This window comes from Rhopilema esculentum, chromosome 11 (genome assembly GCF_057945365.1).
Source record: "Rhopilema esculentum isolate cy_ngs chromosome 11, ASM5794536v1, whole genome shotgun sequence".
Taxonomy (NCBI): Eukaryota; Metazoa; Cnidaria; class Scyphozoa; order Rhizostomeae; family Rhizostomatidae; genus Rhopilema; species Rhopilema esculentum.
In genome coordinates this window covers 9,842,084-9,860,225 of record NC_142825.1, presented here as the reverse complement: position 1 = coordinate 9,860,225, position 18,142 = coordinate 9,842,084, and the positions used below count along the sequence as shown (strand labels likewise).

Genomic DNA, 18,142 nt, shown 5'->3' with positions numbered 1-18,142 from the left:
CAAGTCGATAAGCTAGATGTAAAAAGAAGTTTTCCAGAAACAAATTAGCTTTCAGCTTACTGATTTTTTTTAAGAAACTCTACACACTTTTTTAATATTTCAATCTATACAATATTTTTTCAAAACTTTTCCATCAGTCCTTTCATAACAAACTTTTCAGTTTGATCCAAAAATGAGTTTGCTATAGGCAGGTATATTCAGCACTGAAGGCAAAGTTTCTAACATAAATTCTTTATAGAAAATAATACATTTTAAAACCGTTGATTAACATAGACTCTAAAATATAAAAAGAAATTCGAATGAAGCCATAACAAGATTGGCCGTTGTCAAGGAAAGGTTGAAAAATACAAACCAGTATGGTGTGAAAAATTCTTTTCTAATTGTTTTATCTGGCTAATTTGTATTTTTAATTGAATACTCAAATCAGCAGAGGATACATGCATTGAAACGACAACAGGGCTTCTCAAAAACACGATTATGGATAAAGAAAGACAGAGTTTTCCAATTATAAAGAAACTTTTTGTGAGGCAACAATAACAGCAGGTTGAAGTTATCAGAAAATCCGCGAGGTTCTTTGGTGTCACCTCCGTTGTCTATGACATTAAAGCCTAGATGATTAATCTTTATTCTTTCGTTTTAGATAAAAAATTCTGAGGAGCGTCGCGAGCAGCAAAAGATGCGGAAACATTGAGAATTCGAGAGCGGACTCTCGCTAAACAACAAATCGCATGAATATGATGGAAAAGCCTACGTGTGAATTTTAGAATAATCAAATACGCTCACGCGGTTACGCGGCTTGTATGGAAAATAATCACTGAAAGGACACTATTATCGTTGTATAGGCACCAGCTACACAATTTAATGGAAAGGTGGCAGATATAGCAGCTTTCTACGGACAGCAACCATACGTGCCTCCATCAATAAATATGGAAAGCATTAATGCAAAAGGATTGTATAAAATATCATCGCTGACTATATTACTGCTAAGCTATAGCGTTGTACAAAATTGGAAGTCGGCAAAAGCTAAAGATGTTACATTGAATTTATACCAACGAAAAATCGTACGGAGAAATTTGGTCTACCAGGCGAAAAATAATACTAACAGCACTGAGCCATCCGGTGAGTCATTTTCTGTCTGTATTTTGTATTGCAAAGGAAGCTACGAAATTACCGAGCAACAGTCGATGCTTTGTTAGACCATAGTTAGAAGAAGGATGTTAATACGTCGAATATTGTGTAAATATTGACTAAATGCATTGAAGTGACTTTTTAGAACAGTTTGTCTAACTGGCTTCAAAACTCTTTCAATAACATTTTAAACAAGGAAATCCGATATGAATGCAATAGATTTCATAAGTCTTTTCTGATTTCTGCAATCTTTTCTCAGTTCTCCTTTCTTGAAAATGGAATTGCATTCGCTGCAGAGAAAAGCTGCACTGCAGTAAGCTACACTCTCTGTGACAAAACGTTGAATAATAACTTACGGGTTAAAATTAATACTCCGAAGCAGTAACTTGACTTTTCGCTTACCATCCTTGTCTATGAGCCAGAATTTTACAACCCCCGTTGCATTCCACACCCTGCCTGCCAAGATCTATGCCCTAAAAGTTCGTCCCCTAAACGGTGCAGGCGTGCTTTCCTAGTGCTTTCAGTCTGGCGACTTAACATGGCGTGAATATTTAGGAGGCAAAGCACAACAGCAGCAAAATCGTGGCGTTAGATAGCAGGCTACAAATATTTATAACATTTATCTCACGAACAAAAAAGCAGCGTTGTTGACTAAAACTTAAAAATAAGTAAAATGAGTCAAATAAATAAAAGTAAGTCATAAACAGGATTTTTGAAAAAATGGAAATTTTCCTTTGAAAATCTGAAAAAAACCTTTAACAATAATGGTAAAGGAATGCAGTTTGGCTCTTAAAGCTCCTACACAAGCCAATGACTTGTAATTACGTTATCAACATGATCCCTATATTGCTTTCTGTGTTGACGTAGCACCTAAGCAAGATTATCAAATTGTCTATTTTTATTGGGCACCTCCAAACCTGCATTCGTACGGCCATCTGCATTCTGGCAGGCTTCCTACGTCCCTGGAGAGGGCACTTCGTTGCCAGAACATCCCGTGGGAACAAAACCAATGCACTGGTGGAGTTAGCAAATTCTTCATGCGATTGGAAGAGCCGGGCCAATTCAAACTAAAAAGAAAATTATTCATTTCGATGCACTGTATGATTTAATCTGATTTTGGTGTTCCATAATGTATGAACAAGTACAACTACAGACCAAGATTGCGCAGGGATCTTATAACTAACTGCTTTGTAATTGAGCCCTTTATAACTAACAAGCTTTTCAAACTACATTTAACATTTCGTCCAAATCCTTCAACTTTACAAAGCGTTTCTGTTCCAACAGGTGATTCTTTTTGCAAGGACACACTCTGGACTCTTTACCGATCAAGATGCTATAGAGTATATGACACATTTGAATATTTTTCATCGGCAAACAAAATGTGCACTGACAATGGCGGGACGCTAGCGACAATACAAGATCAACAAGAAAACAAATTAATAGAAAAGCTTGTAGCTTCAAATACACGATACAACGAGGCTTGGATTGGACTGAGGTACCAATCCGAATCGAACGGCTATGCATGGATCGACAAGACTATAAGCAAATACACCAACTGGTTATTTCAAAGACCAAACAACCAAGGATTGTGTGTACATATCATACCTGGGGGAGTATGGAGCAATACATTATGCTACAGGAAGCTACAATTTGTATGCGAGAAAGGTAAGTTTCATAAAGAATTTTGATACAGTAATACAAAATGCCATAGAAACTAAGGGGAAATTCACTCTCCCAAAAAACGTACGAGATTTCCATAAAAGCAAAACAGATTTATAGGAATTATTCAATTCAAATAGTAGAATTGTCACAAAACTTGTACAAGATTTCCATGTAGTGATTACCTCCTCGATAAAGATGATGCAACACATGCTGTTAGTTGCTAAGTACGGTATGTTTTAATGAAAGAATCAAAAACACACTTTATCCATAGCGTATTAGCTCCTAAACCGAGCCTTGTGACTTTTCTTGCAACATGGCAGAACAGAGCCTGAATATTTAAATAAGGAGTAACACTTTATTTTTTTCTACCGATGCAGTATTCAGGACCATATAGTAGCCAATAGCAGACTATATGACCCTGAATTCGACGTTATCGGACGCGCTGAACTTAGATCTTTTCCACAAACTTGCATAAATAACCACGGGTTTACATTTCGTTTGCTATCGTTTAATCAAGCAAGTTCCAGGTCACTTGACATTTGTGCTGGCTCTATGATGTGACAGCGCCCATTATTTTACAGTTGAATATTAACTATTTTAGTTAATATTCACAGAAAACACTAATGGTCTTGATACTTTTATTTGAAAGCGCACCTCGAAGTACGCTTGGTGTCTTAGCTGGTCAAAACTAAAGTTCGGCAAATTCGGCAAAAAGATATTGACAAAAACTAGCTACAGCGAGAGAGTGTTCCTCTCTCCCTGGGGCCATCTCAGCCTTGGTTACATGCGGTGTGTAAGAAAAAAGATCACAATAAATTACGTCACTCCTCGATTGCAATGTGTATAAACTACCGTTTCAGCAAGAGAGAGAGGGAGAGGGAATTAAAAAGATAGCGATATGAAGTAGTTTGGAGAATAGTTGTTGCACAGAAGGAGCTGTACTGTAAAAGCAAAGAATAACTGCAACGCAGCGAAGGTCTTGGAAATTCAAAATTGTGGGATAGGTTTTTTATTTTAGCTATTTTTTGTTATAGATATGTTTTTCTGTTGATAGAGTTTTGAAACTTTATAACATAACAGAACAGTAAAAATCATCCATGAATCGTAGCGCAAGTTCCTTGGTCCAGATCAATCTGGTCCAACAAGAGCGAAAAATGTTACAGCCAATCAGCTTTTTGCTCTCAAGTGGTGTAAATGCATAAACAAAACATATTTGTAATCGTGTTATATCGAATATAAAGAAAAACGCTTTCCACGGCAACGGTCGATATTTTGAAATTCCATGCTTCATATACAGCCTTCTTTTCTTAAAGTATTGTCTTGGAAAATTTCCATAAAATAGGTTATTAACAGTTGAAACTCTGAAAAAATCAACCGCAACATAATACATTCGCAATGAAACACTGTTTAGGAGACAAGCACCTCGCGTAGGCATAGCTTTGGGTGCCTTTTGAATCTAAATTCAATATAAACGGGCTGAAAAGAAATGTTTGAGTGCATCTGCAAGCAAATACCTAGCAAGGGTTTTAGAGAGCAATTTTAATTCTTTGCTCCAAAAACTTTCAATTTCCTTTCATGAACAAAAGATACTGACAGGGGCGGACTGACAGGTCGGACACATCGGACATGGACCGACGGTTGAGTGCTACAGGGGGACCGAGTGCTACAGGAGGCCTGGCTCTATTTTGTTCCAGTCATTTGTTGTCCTCTTGGGGCCCGTCCAGCTTATGGACCAAAGTCCAGAAACCTGTCAGTCAACCCTTGAAAACTACATCCTTAACCTTGTTTATCGCTTTGAGTAATTTGAAGCTTTTGAAAGGAGTGGAGGAGCACAACAACTGAATAGGATCTTTACCACTCCAATTGCCGTTGAAACCTAGCCACGTGATTAGAACAAAACACTCATAATCAATTGAGAGCCTTATCAGTATCAAAAATGAAAACTTTTGATGTTAAGGGTATATTCTAATTGCTCTTCAATTGTTTGGGGCATTTGCCCTTCCTATGCCAAACTTTTGCAAGTCTGGTATATCGAACTTACAAGGGAAATGAAAATTAGTTCGCAATAGCGAATACTCGGAAGAACGGATAAACCATCAAATTCTGAAATTATTTTGGTTACAAAGTATTGTATAGTATACAAGATTGAATGCCCAATTTTACCAAAAAATCAACTATTTAAAAGTATAATTTAGAGCCAGCTCTACAATATTGTTGAACTGCTGCGGCTGCAAATCTCGATAGAGTGATCATGAGTACCGTGTATAGATTAATGCCTCGTAGGATATATATGAATATTAGACGATAACGTGTGTTGCTTTCGAGTTGGTAGATAAGACGAGTGTTTTTGTAGCTTGCTGAATCAGCTTCGCTGTTTACCATATTCTCTGATGGATTTTATTATGATAATTAGATTTTAAGCATGATCCAATTGCAGCATCGTCACCGGCATTTATACCTACACCTACATGAGTGATTTTAAAGTGCTTATAGAATGTCCGAGTTTTGTTAACGTGGGTGCAACAGGGGTTGGTTGTGCGAACCTAGCTGATAATGTTGATCATACTATGTGAACAAGCTCTGATGACTTCTTCTTCGGAGTTTTTCCTGGTACAAAATGTTTACATGTGATGTTTAGCTTTTAATCAGTGATGAGATATCCTCACTTTGAAGAGTTGCTCGTGACGTCATACATAGCATGACCAAACTCTCTCAGCGCATTTGATTGGTTCAGACCAACTTAGGCGTTTGTTCTAGACAATAAGCTAGTAGACTCATATTCACAAACAATACATAGCAAACAATTGATTCATAATTTTCAATATTTCAGCGGAAGTCGTCCCCGTAAAAGAAGATAACAGAACAAAAATAATCATAATGGTTACAATACCACTATCCTGTGTTGTCATCATGCTGATTTTTATATCCTACTTATGTTTCCGAAGTCACCTCGAAATGAAGGTATTGAGAGCAGAGGAGAAGAAGATTTCGCAACACTTTGTTGATGTAGTAGCAAATAACGCAACCGTTGCTGCTCACGACTCAGATATTGCTCAACAGTACGAGGGAAATGACGTTGCAGAGCAGCAGGATAGCCGGGAGGAGTACATAGATAGATACAAAGAGCGACGAAAGCGAACTTACTCGGCTCCAAATGGAAAAGAGAAGATGTATAAGCAAGTGACCTTTGTGTAAAAACGGGTTTAGACTAGATTTTTCTATATGTTAATATTTAATGATGTTAAAAAGGTCCAACAGGACCAAATTCACAACTTGTAGCAAAGGAGATTTATATTGCACAGTAAAAAAGCAGCAAACCGTATTTCCAAAACGATGCCGCTGGATAGAAGCATGGAACAGGTTTCACATGACGTAGAACAAAAGATCTTTCCCATCCAAATACCGATATCCCTCCCGCTATTAGAGCTAGCATTCATTAAATTGCCCCTTAAAAGCTCAAGACATGCTTGCCATGCCATGTCCGGTCAATAAAAACCAGAAGTGCATTATGACAAAAAATACATGACTTTTCTGGATTTTTAAACACCACAAAAATACAAAAAACGTTTTTGTAATATCATCTTCAGGAGGTATCGAAGCTCCTAAAATACGCCAATTCAACAATTTCTGACAAACTCTTTGAAAAAGGACTCTCCTTAAAAGTCCTTTTGGCAATTCAGAATGTCTTTATAACGGGCTTTGAAAGCTTCAGTCTAAATACAGTGGAATCCCGATATAACGAACTCTGAAGAGGACTAGAAAATAGTTCATTATATCGGGAGTTCGTTAAACCGAGAGATGACGTTTTTTGGGTCCTTTCGCAGTTCACGCCTAAAAAACCTTCGGTGGGCTTGTTTAGGCTATCTCCAACCTCTGTGCACATTTAACTCCAATCTGATTTAACTCCAATTTAACTCATAAAAAACTAATCTGAATTCAAATAATACAACTACAACTGGCTGGGACCAAGAGATTGGCAAAGCTGGTATCACTTCGCTCCTAGTTGGTGCCTGAATGATGTCTTCGATTACTTCATATTCTTATTTGACTTCTACTGCTTCTCCATCTGGGTCTCTCAATAAAGTTTTGTCGCCGCTCATTGCCAATGTCTCATATATAAGAAGTTGTTCGTTAGTCATATACTCATTTGCAGTAATATCTGACGCAATCAAACTTTCATCTCGTGCACTGAGTCTATCAGCCAGTGCTTGAAGTGTATTATTGGCATGTTTTGCCGATTACAAAAATGATTTTCCCCCAAAAGAAAATCAAAATCAATTGACACCGAAAACAAATAAAAGATAAAAATTTATAAAAAGTTCATTATATCGAGGGTAATTATAATGAAGGGACCTAAAAATTGGTTTATAATAACGAGAGTTTGTTAGGCAGAGTCCAAGGGACTAGACATTTAGTTCGTTATACCAGGATTTCGCTGCATTAGTATTCACGTTTGCCACCAACCTTATTTACTAGATTATAAGCCTACCTCGTTTATAAGCCGACCTCGTTTATAAGCCGCTCTCGTCTATAAGCCGCCCTTGACTGTAATCCGCAGCAAAACTTGCCAAAATATAATTAAAAGCGGAGAATTGTATTCGAGAAAAACATAGTACTTGAAAGTTTATTCAAAGAATTTCATGTTAATAATTCATAAAGAAGTAGCCAGTAGAGAATAATTAGTACAAAAACTAACATAAAACTTGTTTTTACCTTGCGAAAGGATATTCCAGATCATATTAAATACCCAAGCTATAGAACTTTCCTTAAGGAGTAGGTTGTTTGGAGCTGAAAGAGTGAAAAGAGAAACCCTAATCCCTATCAGATTATATAATAGTATTTTTTATGACACTAAATACCCAAACTATTTTCAACGAAAGTCAAAACACATTGGACTGTAAAATTTTAGCTACAGTCCGTATGTGTTCAATAGAAACACACAATGTGTTTGTCTTCAAATTTCCCCTGATGTCTTTTTGCACTTTTTTGCTGTTTCAAAAGCAGCTACACAATTTCATGTTGAAAATTTTCTAATCATCAGCAAATATTTCTTTCTAACTGACGTATATAAATTTCATTAATCATTTGATTCTTCATAATATGCTCCTCAATAACATCAGTACTGTCGTTATCTGTATCGAGAGCTTTCTGTTTGAGCAAATTAAGAATCCGATACATTTATCCTTCATCTCTTTTTGAAGGAAGTGTGTCCAAAAATGTATAGTACGATCGCTAAAACTAATGATGAAATGCAGGCATGAACTCAACTGTTCTGCGATTTGATTGTTTTAAACCAAGGTTCTTGTATGTCATGGCTTGGACTGGGTTACACCCCTTTGATCGTTACCAAAGTATATTTGTATCGTTACGTCAAAGAATGCTTCCTGTACAGAAAAGACTGCTGTTTCCAACACGGACACGACGTCAACATACATAGAAAATGTGTTTGTTCAAAACAGACTTGGAACCAACAACAATATACATGTTTTCTTATTAGGTAAACCCTTATCAGCCCTAGGAAATGCTGGTTTCCATGTTAAAGGCAAATGACAGATACAAAAGTGGCTTAAGCAATCTGTCAATCAAAATTAGCCAGCCAATAGGCGGCGTGACAGTGGAATCACGCTCATTGATTGGTCAATTCTAGATTGAAAGATGGTTTGAGCCTCTTTTGAAAATAACTAACTATCAGGGTTCAGATAGGCTAAAAGTGCCTCTGGTTAAAATAAATACCAATGATAAAATTATCATTCAATTTACGTCAAGTCACAACGGACAGGGTTGGTAGGACTTTAAAAGTCGATAAACAGATAACGAGTTGTGATTCAGACTAATCAAATTCTGTATAACGTTTTATATGAGCAGCAATACAAACAACTAATCTTTACCTCACATCATCATCATTTAAAAAATCATCATTCATTCTATACTTCACCATATAAAGTGGTTTGCGATCAAAGGCCCGTTAAAAAAGGTGAAAAATATCTTGGTGATAAATCAAGTAAATATTGATTCTTTATAAATTATGTTATATTCAATATTGGCAACACAGGTTGAAGGTCGGGACTGGTCCATAATAAACCTTGCATGGCTTATTCTGCAGCAGGGAATGCTGTATGTTTTGTGCATAACGACGGATCATAGTTCGGAAAACAGGAAGCGTAAAGTTCTACTTTTTAAACAGTTTCTATGGTCTGTTTCTTTAGGTCTTGTTCTTATTGCAACGTATGAGACTAGAGTACACGAAAATCAAATCGGGAGTTAGACAATAATTTTTGCGCCGGAAGCAGCAAGGCATTAATGGCTTCATCATAATTTCTCCTTGTTTTCTATCCCTTTCCTAAATCTAACATAGAAAAAATCTTTTCACGTTGTTCAGAACTAAGTCAATTTCTTTTTTGGGGACAGCCAGCTTACTGCCCCAGGGAAACCACTTCACGTTCTACCCTTCATCTTAGAAACTGGAATGAGAAGGGCAAAAAGTGCCAACGTGCTTTACCAGTGCCAAATGACTCGTAAAGAGCCCGCACCCTTATTCCTTTATTGATGTATGCTGAGGTGAGTTTTTTCCAAGCGCAAAAGCGAATTTCGCGTAATCAAGATAGCATCGCTATTAACATCAAAAATCAAATCATCCCTCTTACCTTTTCCAGGATACACACTATTTTTCAAACTACATGTCGTCATCATCATCAATGCCATCTGACACAGTTTCTTTGTCTATGTCGGATGTATTTATCTCTTCATTTATATCTCCGTGTTTCTTTTCTTTTTCTGCGATTTCTTTCTCGATTCTTGCCTCAACTTTTCTTACCATAGTTGCTCTTATTCTGTCAATTACACCCGGGTTAAACCAGCCATTTCTTTCTGTACACTTTCTTTCCTAGAACACAAATAATTAGGACATTGCAAGTAATACCAATAAATAAGCGATATAGATAAATAGCTTTTCTGGTAAATACAAATCAGCAGGATTTGCAATTAACAAATTCTGTATCAGATCAAGGCAGACTTGCATGATATTATATATGCCAAACGCAATAGCAATATCAAATTATATTAGTTGAGTCGTAAGTCTTAATGTTTGACTGTTCTCACTAGGGATTTACGATACCTTTATGAAACTGCTCATTGGTTACAACGAGCTGTAAACAATAAAGAAGCTTGTTGAAACGACGTTGATTTACTTCAAAAGGATAGAAAAAGGGTCTTCTAGACTTACCCGGCTGCTTAAGGGATGAGGAGTATTCGGTAAGAGAGTATAAAGACAACGAACTTTTGCAACACAAACCATGACAAGATTATATTACAAACATCAATATTATAATACCAAATATCACTTAAAAGTAAAGTAATTCAAAGCGGATATTCTATTTCAATTTGTCACTATTTTTTACCAATGGATAATTGAAGAGATGTGTAGAAACACGTTGGCAATTATGTAAATTAATAATGTTTATAGGATATTCTGACACTGTATCATACTACCCCATTATCGAGTTTTCGAAGCGAAGCGCAAATATCGGCATTGTACCTTTAAGATATGTCATAACGGGCTTAAAAGTCTGATCGACATCACGGGCTTAAAAGTCTGATCGATATCACGGGCTTAAAAGTCTGATCGACATCACGGGCTTAAAAGTCTGATCGACATCACGGGCTTAAAAGTCTGATCGACATCACGGGCTTGAAAGTCTGATCGACATCACGGGCTTAAAAGTCTGATCGACATCACGGGCTTAAAAGTCTGATCGACAATGCTTTATTCAATAAAGATCCGACTGAATAGGCTTTACTCAATAAAAGTCTGCTGGATATGCTTATTCAATAAAAGTTCGACTGAATATGCTTTATTCAATAAAAGTTCGACTGAATATGCTTTGAGAACAGCCTCCTCGATCTTGTAGGTCTAGAAACACTGTTAAAACAAGTGATTCTGCCATTGGTCAACATCTTTTAGACAACCCAGATTGTGCAAAACTCTATAATGACGACATGTTTCGGATAATTGGCAGAGCCCGGTCGTCCTTCCATCTAGCAGTTTTGGAGTCAATCTACATAAAAACGAAAAAGCCGCCATTGTGTAGACAAAAGGAGTTCGTTTTCTCTCTTGGACTCCATTGGTAATTTTTCTTTAGGCTCGCGGCACTGATTGGTCAACTATACCGGTCTTGTGCTTGCGTTTTTCTGATTGGCCTATTTCGATCCACAACTGGGTATATATTTTTCAAACGTGTTTTTTCGGAACCTATTCTGACGTTTTATGCTCTGAGGAGTGTCAGACGAAAAAGCTTTAAGTATGTTGTAAAATGTTTGCTTTTTTCAAAGCCATTTTCAAATTCTGTACCGCAAAAAAATTGTTGAATATGCTTTATTCAATAAAAGTCCGACTGAATATGCTTTATTCAATAAAAGTCCCGGTGAATTTGTTTTTTTCAATTAGAGTCTAATGGACTATGCTAATAGATGCCTATGTGTTAACTTAGCAAAATACCAAACAAATGTACCTATATTGTCCAAAAGATATAATATTATATAATATCGTCACGTAAAGATATTATATAATATCGTTACAGAAATTCTACGCGACATTTTGATATACAGACAATCCTGACAGCTTTGAAAAAGAGAAAAATCTCAAAAGAAAAGCAATGTTATCCTCCCTACTAGTCAATGTCAAATAACAAAATCGTGTTGTTTTATTGGAATGTTTTTGTGATACTTGCATGTGAGCACTAAACTAAACTTAAAAACTCGCTCAGAATGAAAAACAAAGTTACCTATGACAGTGGAAAGTGCCAGTGTTGCTATCAAAAGCACTTCAAAAAATCGTTCCTTTATGATCGCTATTGCAATAAATCATTGAAATCTAACAGAGCAACTTAGAAGAAGACACACATGAGCTGCGAGAGGAGGATGCTATTCTCAACAAAGGAACCCAACTTAATGGACAAAATAGGTGAATTGAAGACAGCGAAATTGTATAATTCTGTAATGCCAAACTGTGCTCTGTGTATGGGCTGCAAATAGACAATGTGATGCTTTACACAAGCACTGTGAATGTTTACAACTGCGAACATCGGAAATGAATTCATATATTCTGTGACCTAACTTGAATACAATTCTAAATTCCTCCGTTTTATAAAATCGCATAAGTTTTTAGCAATTGAGACCCCTGCAAGTTGGATAACCGACCTTGAATAGTTGCATTCGTCTAGCAACTTCGTTGTCAAAATATTTGAAAGAGACGGAAATCGCAAATTTAATTATTCATTCACAGGCAAATTATATCTAAACAATTAAACTCTCATGTCAAAAATCTCAATTGAATAAAAAAGTAAACTGAAAAAGTATGGCAGCTGTAGACAACAAAAGGATTTCTAAGTATACATAGTGTGACAAATGAAAATTCGAAAAAAATGAAAAAAATAAGAAAGAGCTGCTTACGAATGACAAGTCTTAAAATAGTATGAACATTTCTAGAAAAGTATGAAAAATTAAACAGGATATGCAAAAAAGCACTATATTAAATGCAGACATCGGCAAACTCATTGAATGCTATTTCAAATAGAAAAGAAAACTGTAGTGAATGATAATCGTTTCAACATGCCTAAGCTCATTGTTATTGAAGCGTAATATTATTTTAGTCTAATTCAGATGCGATAAGGTAGAAAATTCACGAACCGGCCTAATATCGTACTGCATGAAAATACAAAACACAGTCAATTTCCCAAGACAACTATCGCTAAGCATGCCGGTTGCGCAAGAGCCTTTAAGTCGATGGCAGGGCAAACAATAATTTTTGGTCTAGTAAACACAATTGGCTGATCACGGTCACCGATAAAACGGAAAGGAGCTTGAAGGTATACAAAAGATGACAACTGAAGGCACGAGACTGATTGAGGAGGCAAAGCGAAACTGCTTTCTTAAGGCAGGGAAAACCTTGGCTGATTTTGGGACTGGTAGTAAAATGGCCGATTGACTTCCAGGCAGGAGAACAATAGAATCAAGTTTTTTGAATGAAAAACTAAACCAAAGTCTCCTGAAGGCATAAAATTGGCTCGTGAAGCTTCTTCTGTGAAGTTTCATTTGCCAACGCATTTTCTGTCCAATCAGAACCTTTTTATACCCATGCATAATTTTCTTCAAATGAACTGGAATACGAATACTTTATGCTACTATCATTCAAACTTGTCTACTTATCACAAATTCTTTATATTGACTGAATAGAATGATTTTGTAGAATGATTCATATTGACTGATTTGTGTTTTTATGTGCACGTACTTTCGGGTGCAAAAGAAAATAAATATGTTCTCTGCTATTGTTCTTATACCACAATATCACATATCCAGTATTTTTTCGCCATCATGAAAACATTGAAAAGCTTCGTTGGCACGAACATCGTGATAATATGACATGCCCTAACGAACAGGTTAAACTTCCCAATAAATGAGTAAATATTCAAATTTCATCCCTAAAAAAGTTACAACAATTAGGCCTAGCAAGTCACCCTGGATAACGCTAGCTATCAAAAACTTCTTAAGGAAGAAAAATCGTGCATATAAAAAATTTTAAGGTATACAAAAGATGACAACTGAAGGCACGAGACTGATTGAGGAGGCAAAGCGAAATTACTTTCTTAAGGCAGGAAAAACCTTGCCTGATCTTGGGACTGGTAGTAAAACCTACTAGAATCTAATAAACACAGTTCTAAACAAAATGAAAATTCTAGAAAACACATTTAGAGAATGGGTTATTTGTAACAGACATTACCGAAAAGGTACAGCTATTTAATGACTACTTCGTAATTCAATGTACAACCATCAACACAGGATGTGAAATTCCTCAAGATGCTCTTGTAGCTACTGCTCTGATAAGTGATTTTCACATCTCTGGTTTAAAAATCCTGAAGATCATAAGATCTTTAAATCCTAACAAAGCACATGGCTGCGATGAAATACCTGTGAGAATGATAAAGTTGAACGATGCTGCGATGAAATACCTGTGAGAATGATAAAGTTGAACGATTGGTTCTTCCACTTAAGATCATATTTACGTCTGTCTGAGGCGTGGCTTATTTCCCGATACATGGAAACACGCAAACGTAGTACCGGTTCATAAGAAAAATGAGAAAAATCTAGAGGAGAATTACCGTCCTATTTTTCTGTTACCTATTTTGGCAAAAATACTTGAAAAACTTATATATGACTCTCTATACTCGCATCTTATATGATGTAAGGTACTAGACCCAAACCAGTCTGGTTTTCGTCCAGAAGATACAACAGTCAACCAGTCACTTTCAATAACAAATACAATATCTAAAGCATTTATTGGCAGCCCTCCTCTTCATGTTCATTCTGTATATCTTGACATTTCTGAAGCATTTGATAAGGTGTGGTATGATGGTCCAATTTTTAAATCAAAACGCTGCGGCGTCTCAGGACAACTCCTTTCTCTTATCCAAAGCTTTCTTAGGGATCAAAAACAACAAAACGTTTTTAGTGGGAAGAGTTCTAAATGGGGAGATATTTCAGCAGGGGTGCCCCAGGGCTCAATTCTAGGACCCTTATTTTATCTTGTATATAAATGATCTAGCTCTAGGCCTAAAATGTAATGTTTAGTTGTTTTCAAATGATTATTCAAATCATACATTATTATTCACGGTTGTTAAAGATTCCAATACAGCTACTAATGATATGAATCATGTCTATAAAACAGTTTGGTCAAAATTGGAGAATGTCTTTCAAAAGAAGCTGTTGAATAAGTCTTTTCAAGAAAAAAAATTGAAATTGATCATCCAGTGATTCTCTTAAATAACATACCTGTGAAGAGAGTAGATGAGCATAAAAATATAGGAATTATCCTGGATTCAAAGCTTCCTTTTTCAGCATTGGTATGCTGAAATAAGTTAGAATCTGTCCAGTACTCTGCTGCTCGTGGAAAATTATACGCAGAGCTTTGCTGGGAGCCACTTAGTTGCCGTAGATGGAGAAGACGCCTCACTTTGTTTTACAAATTTATAAACAGCCTAAGCCCAGTTCATACATAAATAACCTATGCCCACAAATTCAAGCACAATTTTGAGGATACGGTGAACCCAATGTGCCCAATGAGTGGTGGCATTGAAGATACTGAGCACCTTTTGTTGCTCTGCCCTTCTTTTGATGTTCAGCAAAGAGATCTTCTCTCTGGAATTGCTTAATTATTACGGCCATTTGTCCCAGTCACCAATCTTTCCAACAATGCCTTGAGACAGCCAATTTTATACGGTGATGAAAACCTTTCTGATGACTTGAACTCGAATATACTCGAATTGACCTTACGTCTCGTCCGCTCAGCTGGTCTATTTGACTGATATAATTTCAAAATCTAACCGTATGCATGCAACAACCATCAAATCTTTTAATACCAAACAAAGTTTCCAAAAATGTGTGTGTAAATTTTTCTAGAGGTACCTTACTTTTCCTGATTTAGTTTCTTTTACTTCTCTCCCTTTTTTTGTGTTAATATTTAGATGTAATTGAAAATTGCAAATTTCACTCATAATGGAGACTAGATGACCTTGCGTCCTTCACTATTGTGAGTGACATGTATTTGAGTAGCTGTGTTGTAGTTTAACATTATAAATTATAAAAAGAAAAAAAAAGAAAAAAGTTTCCCTTTCTAAAGTAGTAATTTTTAAAATTGAATGTAGTTTTACCTTTTCTTTCAAACGCCATGGGGGTAGTCATAGTCTTTTGCTCCGCGTGGTATAGTTCTTGTAATATTGCAAAGTATTTGTAGGTAAAGTAGTATGGAATATGCATTGTAAACTTTTTAATGGAATATAAAAATAAATCCACAATATTCTAAGAACACAAGCCATCAATGAATTGAAAGAAGCCATAGGCAATATTAAGAAGACAAACAGGATGCCGAAATTAAGAAGCATCGATACAAGTGGCAATTTCAAAGCAAAAGCCCAGCATTAAAAAAAGATATGTATTCACCGATTGTCTCGGTAAACAGAACCGGTTAGTGCTCACTAACTATAGGTACCAGCGTCTAAAGAAACCGGGATAAGGTATTATAAACCGAAGCGGTGGTGAAAACAAATACCAAACTAAATTTCTGAGACTGAATTATGGAGATGCCAACAGCTAGACTTATTCAGCAGTACACTTGAGGATAATTACGTTAAATTAGTACATCCCAAATGGCGATATTCATGCAATGTTCCTGTGATTCATTGAATTGAATTTCATGAGATATGTGGCATTGTGACATAAGAATGTAATATTGTGGTATAAGAACCATACCAGAAAACATATTTATTTTCTTTGCACCCAAAGTACGTGCACATAAAAATCACAAATCAGTCAATATAAATCACTCTACAAAATCATTCTATTCAGTCAATACAAAAGAATTTGTGATAAGTAGACAAGTTTGAATGATAGTAGCATAAAGTATTCGTATTCCAGTTCATTTGAAGAAAAGTATGCATGGGTATAAAAAGGTTCTGATTGGACAGAAAATGCGTTGGCAAATGAAACTTCACAGAAGAAGCTTCACGAGCCAATTTTATGCCTTCAGGAGACTTTGGTTTAGTTTTTCATTCAATAAACTTAATTCTATTGTTCCCCTGCCTCGATATCAATTTGGCCATATTTGGCTCTTTTGCAAACGAATTTGGCCTGAGGGTCTGGAAGCAACCTATCGATCCTGGTTCTTAGTCTCACGTTACTTTCTTTCAACAACTGGAAACGAAAATTCAATCAGGTCATTATCAGACGTTTTCTCTGTGGATTGCTGGACGAAAAGTGAATTGGCAGTACAAAACTTTCATCAATTATTTAAGTAAATTGAAACCACCAATGCAAACATAGGCCAAGACGACGGGCTGTTAAAGCAACAACAAGTAAAAACGGCTTATATTTTACCTTGCCATTATTCTCGGATATGATCTGTTGAACTTCATCGTCATACAGATCGCATAGTTGATACATAATCTGCCGGGCACGCGGAAGCTTGTCGGGGTGAAATGTGTACAACAGGTCTTCTGGAGGAATCGCAGAACGTTTCGCTTCAGGTTTCTGTTGGTTATCCACACTAACAGCTGCATTCTAGTAATTGAAAAAAAATACTACAGCAATAATTTAAAAAAATCAAGGAGCAATTTTACCAACACCTAAATTTTCCTCGACCCAGGCTACTATTTTACCAGACTGAAAAAATAATTCCGTTTGGAAAAAATAGTTAAGGATTTTTGGTTCAAAAACATCAATTATGCGATAAAATTATCTTGTTGAAGACAAGCTAGAGTCACCTAAATTAAAAGGGAAATTTCAGATTCCACATGAAACATGTTTCCATCCTTATAATCAGAGCTGCTGAGAGGTTTTGGAGTTCGTGGGGCAAAAGCTCCTGGGAAAATGTTTGTGACCACGCCCTTAAGATTCATTTTAAAATATTTATTGCAGTCATTTCTTGCAATCGTTTCAAACATTTTACTTTTTTAGGTACACTTTTGCTATGTTTGAATAATCCCATTCTTTAAATGGAATTAATTACTTTATGAGGCTCTCTAGACCAAGAGGCCATGGGGCAATTTGCCCCCTTGCCTCCCTTTGGGTGGCCCTTCCCATAAAGGACATTATTAACAAAACTCTTTCAAAAGTTAGAAAAACATGGGAAATATTGTCACTCGTGCATAAAAAAATGAACATTAAAATGGCAATTCCTGAGACTTGAAGAATGAAGCGATTTGATGAAAATTAATTCCTAAAACTTCAACCATGTGCAAAAGAGTGGAACCAATGATGTTGGTTCTTTCTGTATAGCACTGTCTGTATGGATTTCATCATATACATTAAAATAAATAAAAAAACTTTAGAATTGACACGTTTGGCTACGGCTAAGAAAAATATGGTAGAATCTGTGGAAGAAATCCAATACTTTCAGCTAACGCTTTCCAAAACACATGCTCATATCAGTAATTGGTTACTTTTACAATTGATCTAGTACAATATCACTGTGCTAAACATAGTTTTGATCTTTGCCACTGTAGCGAGGTAATTTTATGCGAGCATTTTATTTCCTTCAAAACTGCCTAACTTCTAAGTGTATAAAACTGTAAAATTATTTATCCATCGTTGAAAATTTACTGTTAGAAAATTAACTTTTTTAACTGTGTTTTTTTGTGACCAACGGTCAAACGGTCTCGTGAAAAAACACCCTGCCTCGACCCTTAGTCATTATTAAAAGCTTCACATTCTTCGTCCTTCGCCAAATGTATCGAGATGTAGATTGAGCAGCAGCCACCATGCTTGAGGAATATCAGTAAAATTGCTCTGCAGCCAAATTGGTCTG

The 18,142-nt window shown here is 36.1% G+C and overlaps 2 protein-coding genes across 8 annotated transcripts in view; one reads left to right on the top strand and one right to left on the bottom strand.

Annotated features, from left to right (window-relative positions):
* LOC135693474 (general transcription factor 3C polypeptide 5) overlaps window positions 1-18,142 on the bottom strand; it is a 54,510-nt gene that overhangs the window by 27,223 nt on the left and 9,145 nt on the right. For 3 of the 7 annotated variants that reach the window (XR_010517010.2, XM_065211973.2, XM_065211974.2), the window contains exons 5-6: window positions 16,714-16,896; window positions 9,435-9,673 (exon numbers count right to left, since the gene is read on the bottom strand). Coding sequence is in view for 5 of the 7 variants with exons in the window: in XM_065211973.2 (XP_065068045.2) it covers window positions 9,464-9,673; window positions 16,714-16,896 (393 nt within the window). In the remaining 2 variants the exon portion in view is untranslated. Of the gene's footprint in view, window positions 1-355; window positions 2,196-8,608; window positions 9,674-13,564; window positions 14,614-15,491; window positions 15,549-16,713; window positions 16,897-18,142 lie in introns of those variants that run through there. The other 4 variants (XM_065211972.2, XR_016144329.1, XM_065211977.2 and 1 more) reach the window with 4 other exon arrangements.
* LOC135693481 (secretory phospholipase A2 receptor) lies at window positions 927-6,827 on the top strand. The gene is made up of 3 exons (XM_065211987.2): window positions 927-1,119; window positions 2,413-2,793; window positions 5,621-6,827. The coding sequence occupies exons 1-3, from the start codon at window positions 927-929 to the stop codon at window positions 5,983-5,985; spliced, it is 939 nt and encodes a 312-aa protein (XP_065068059.2). The 3' UTR covers window positions 5,986-6,827.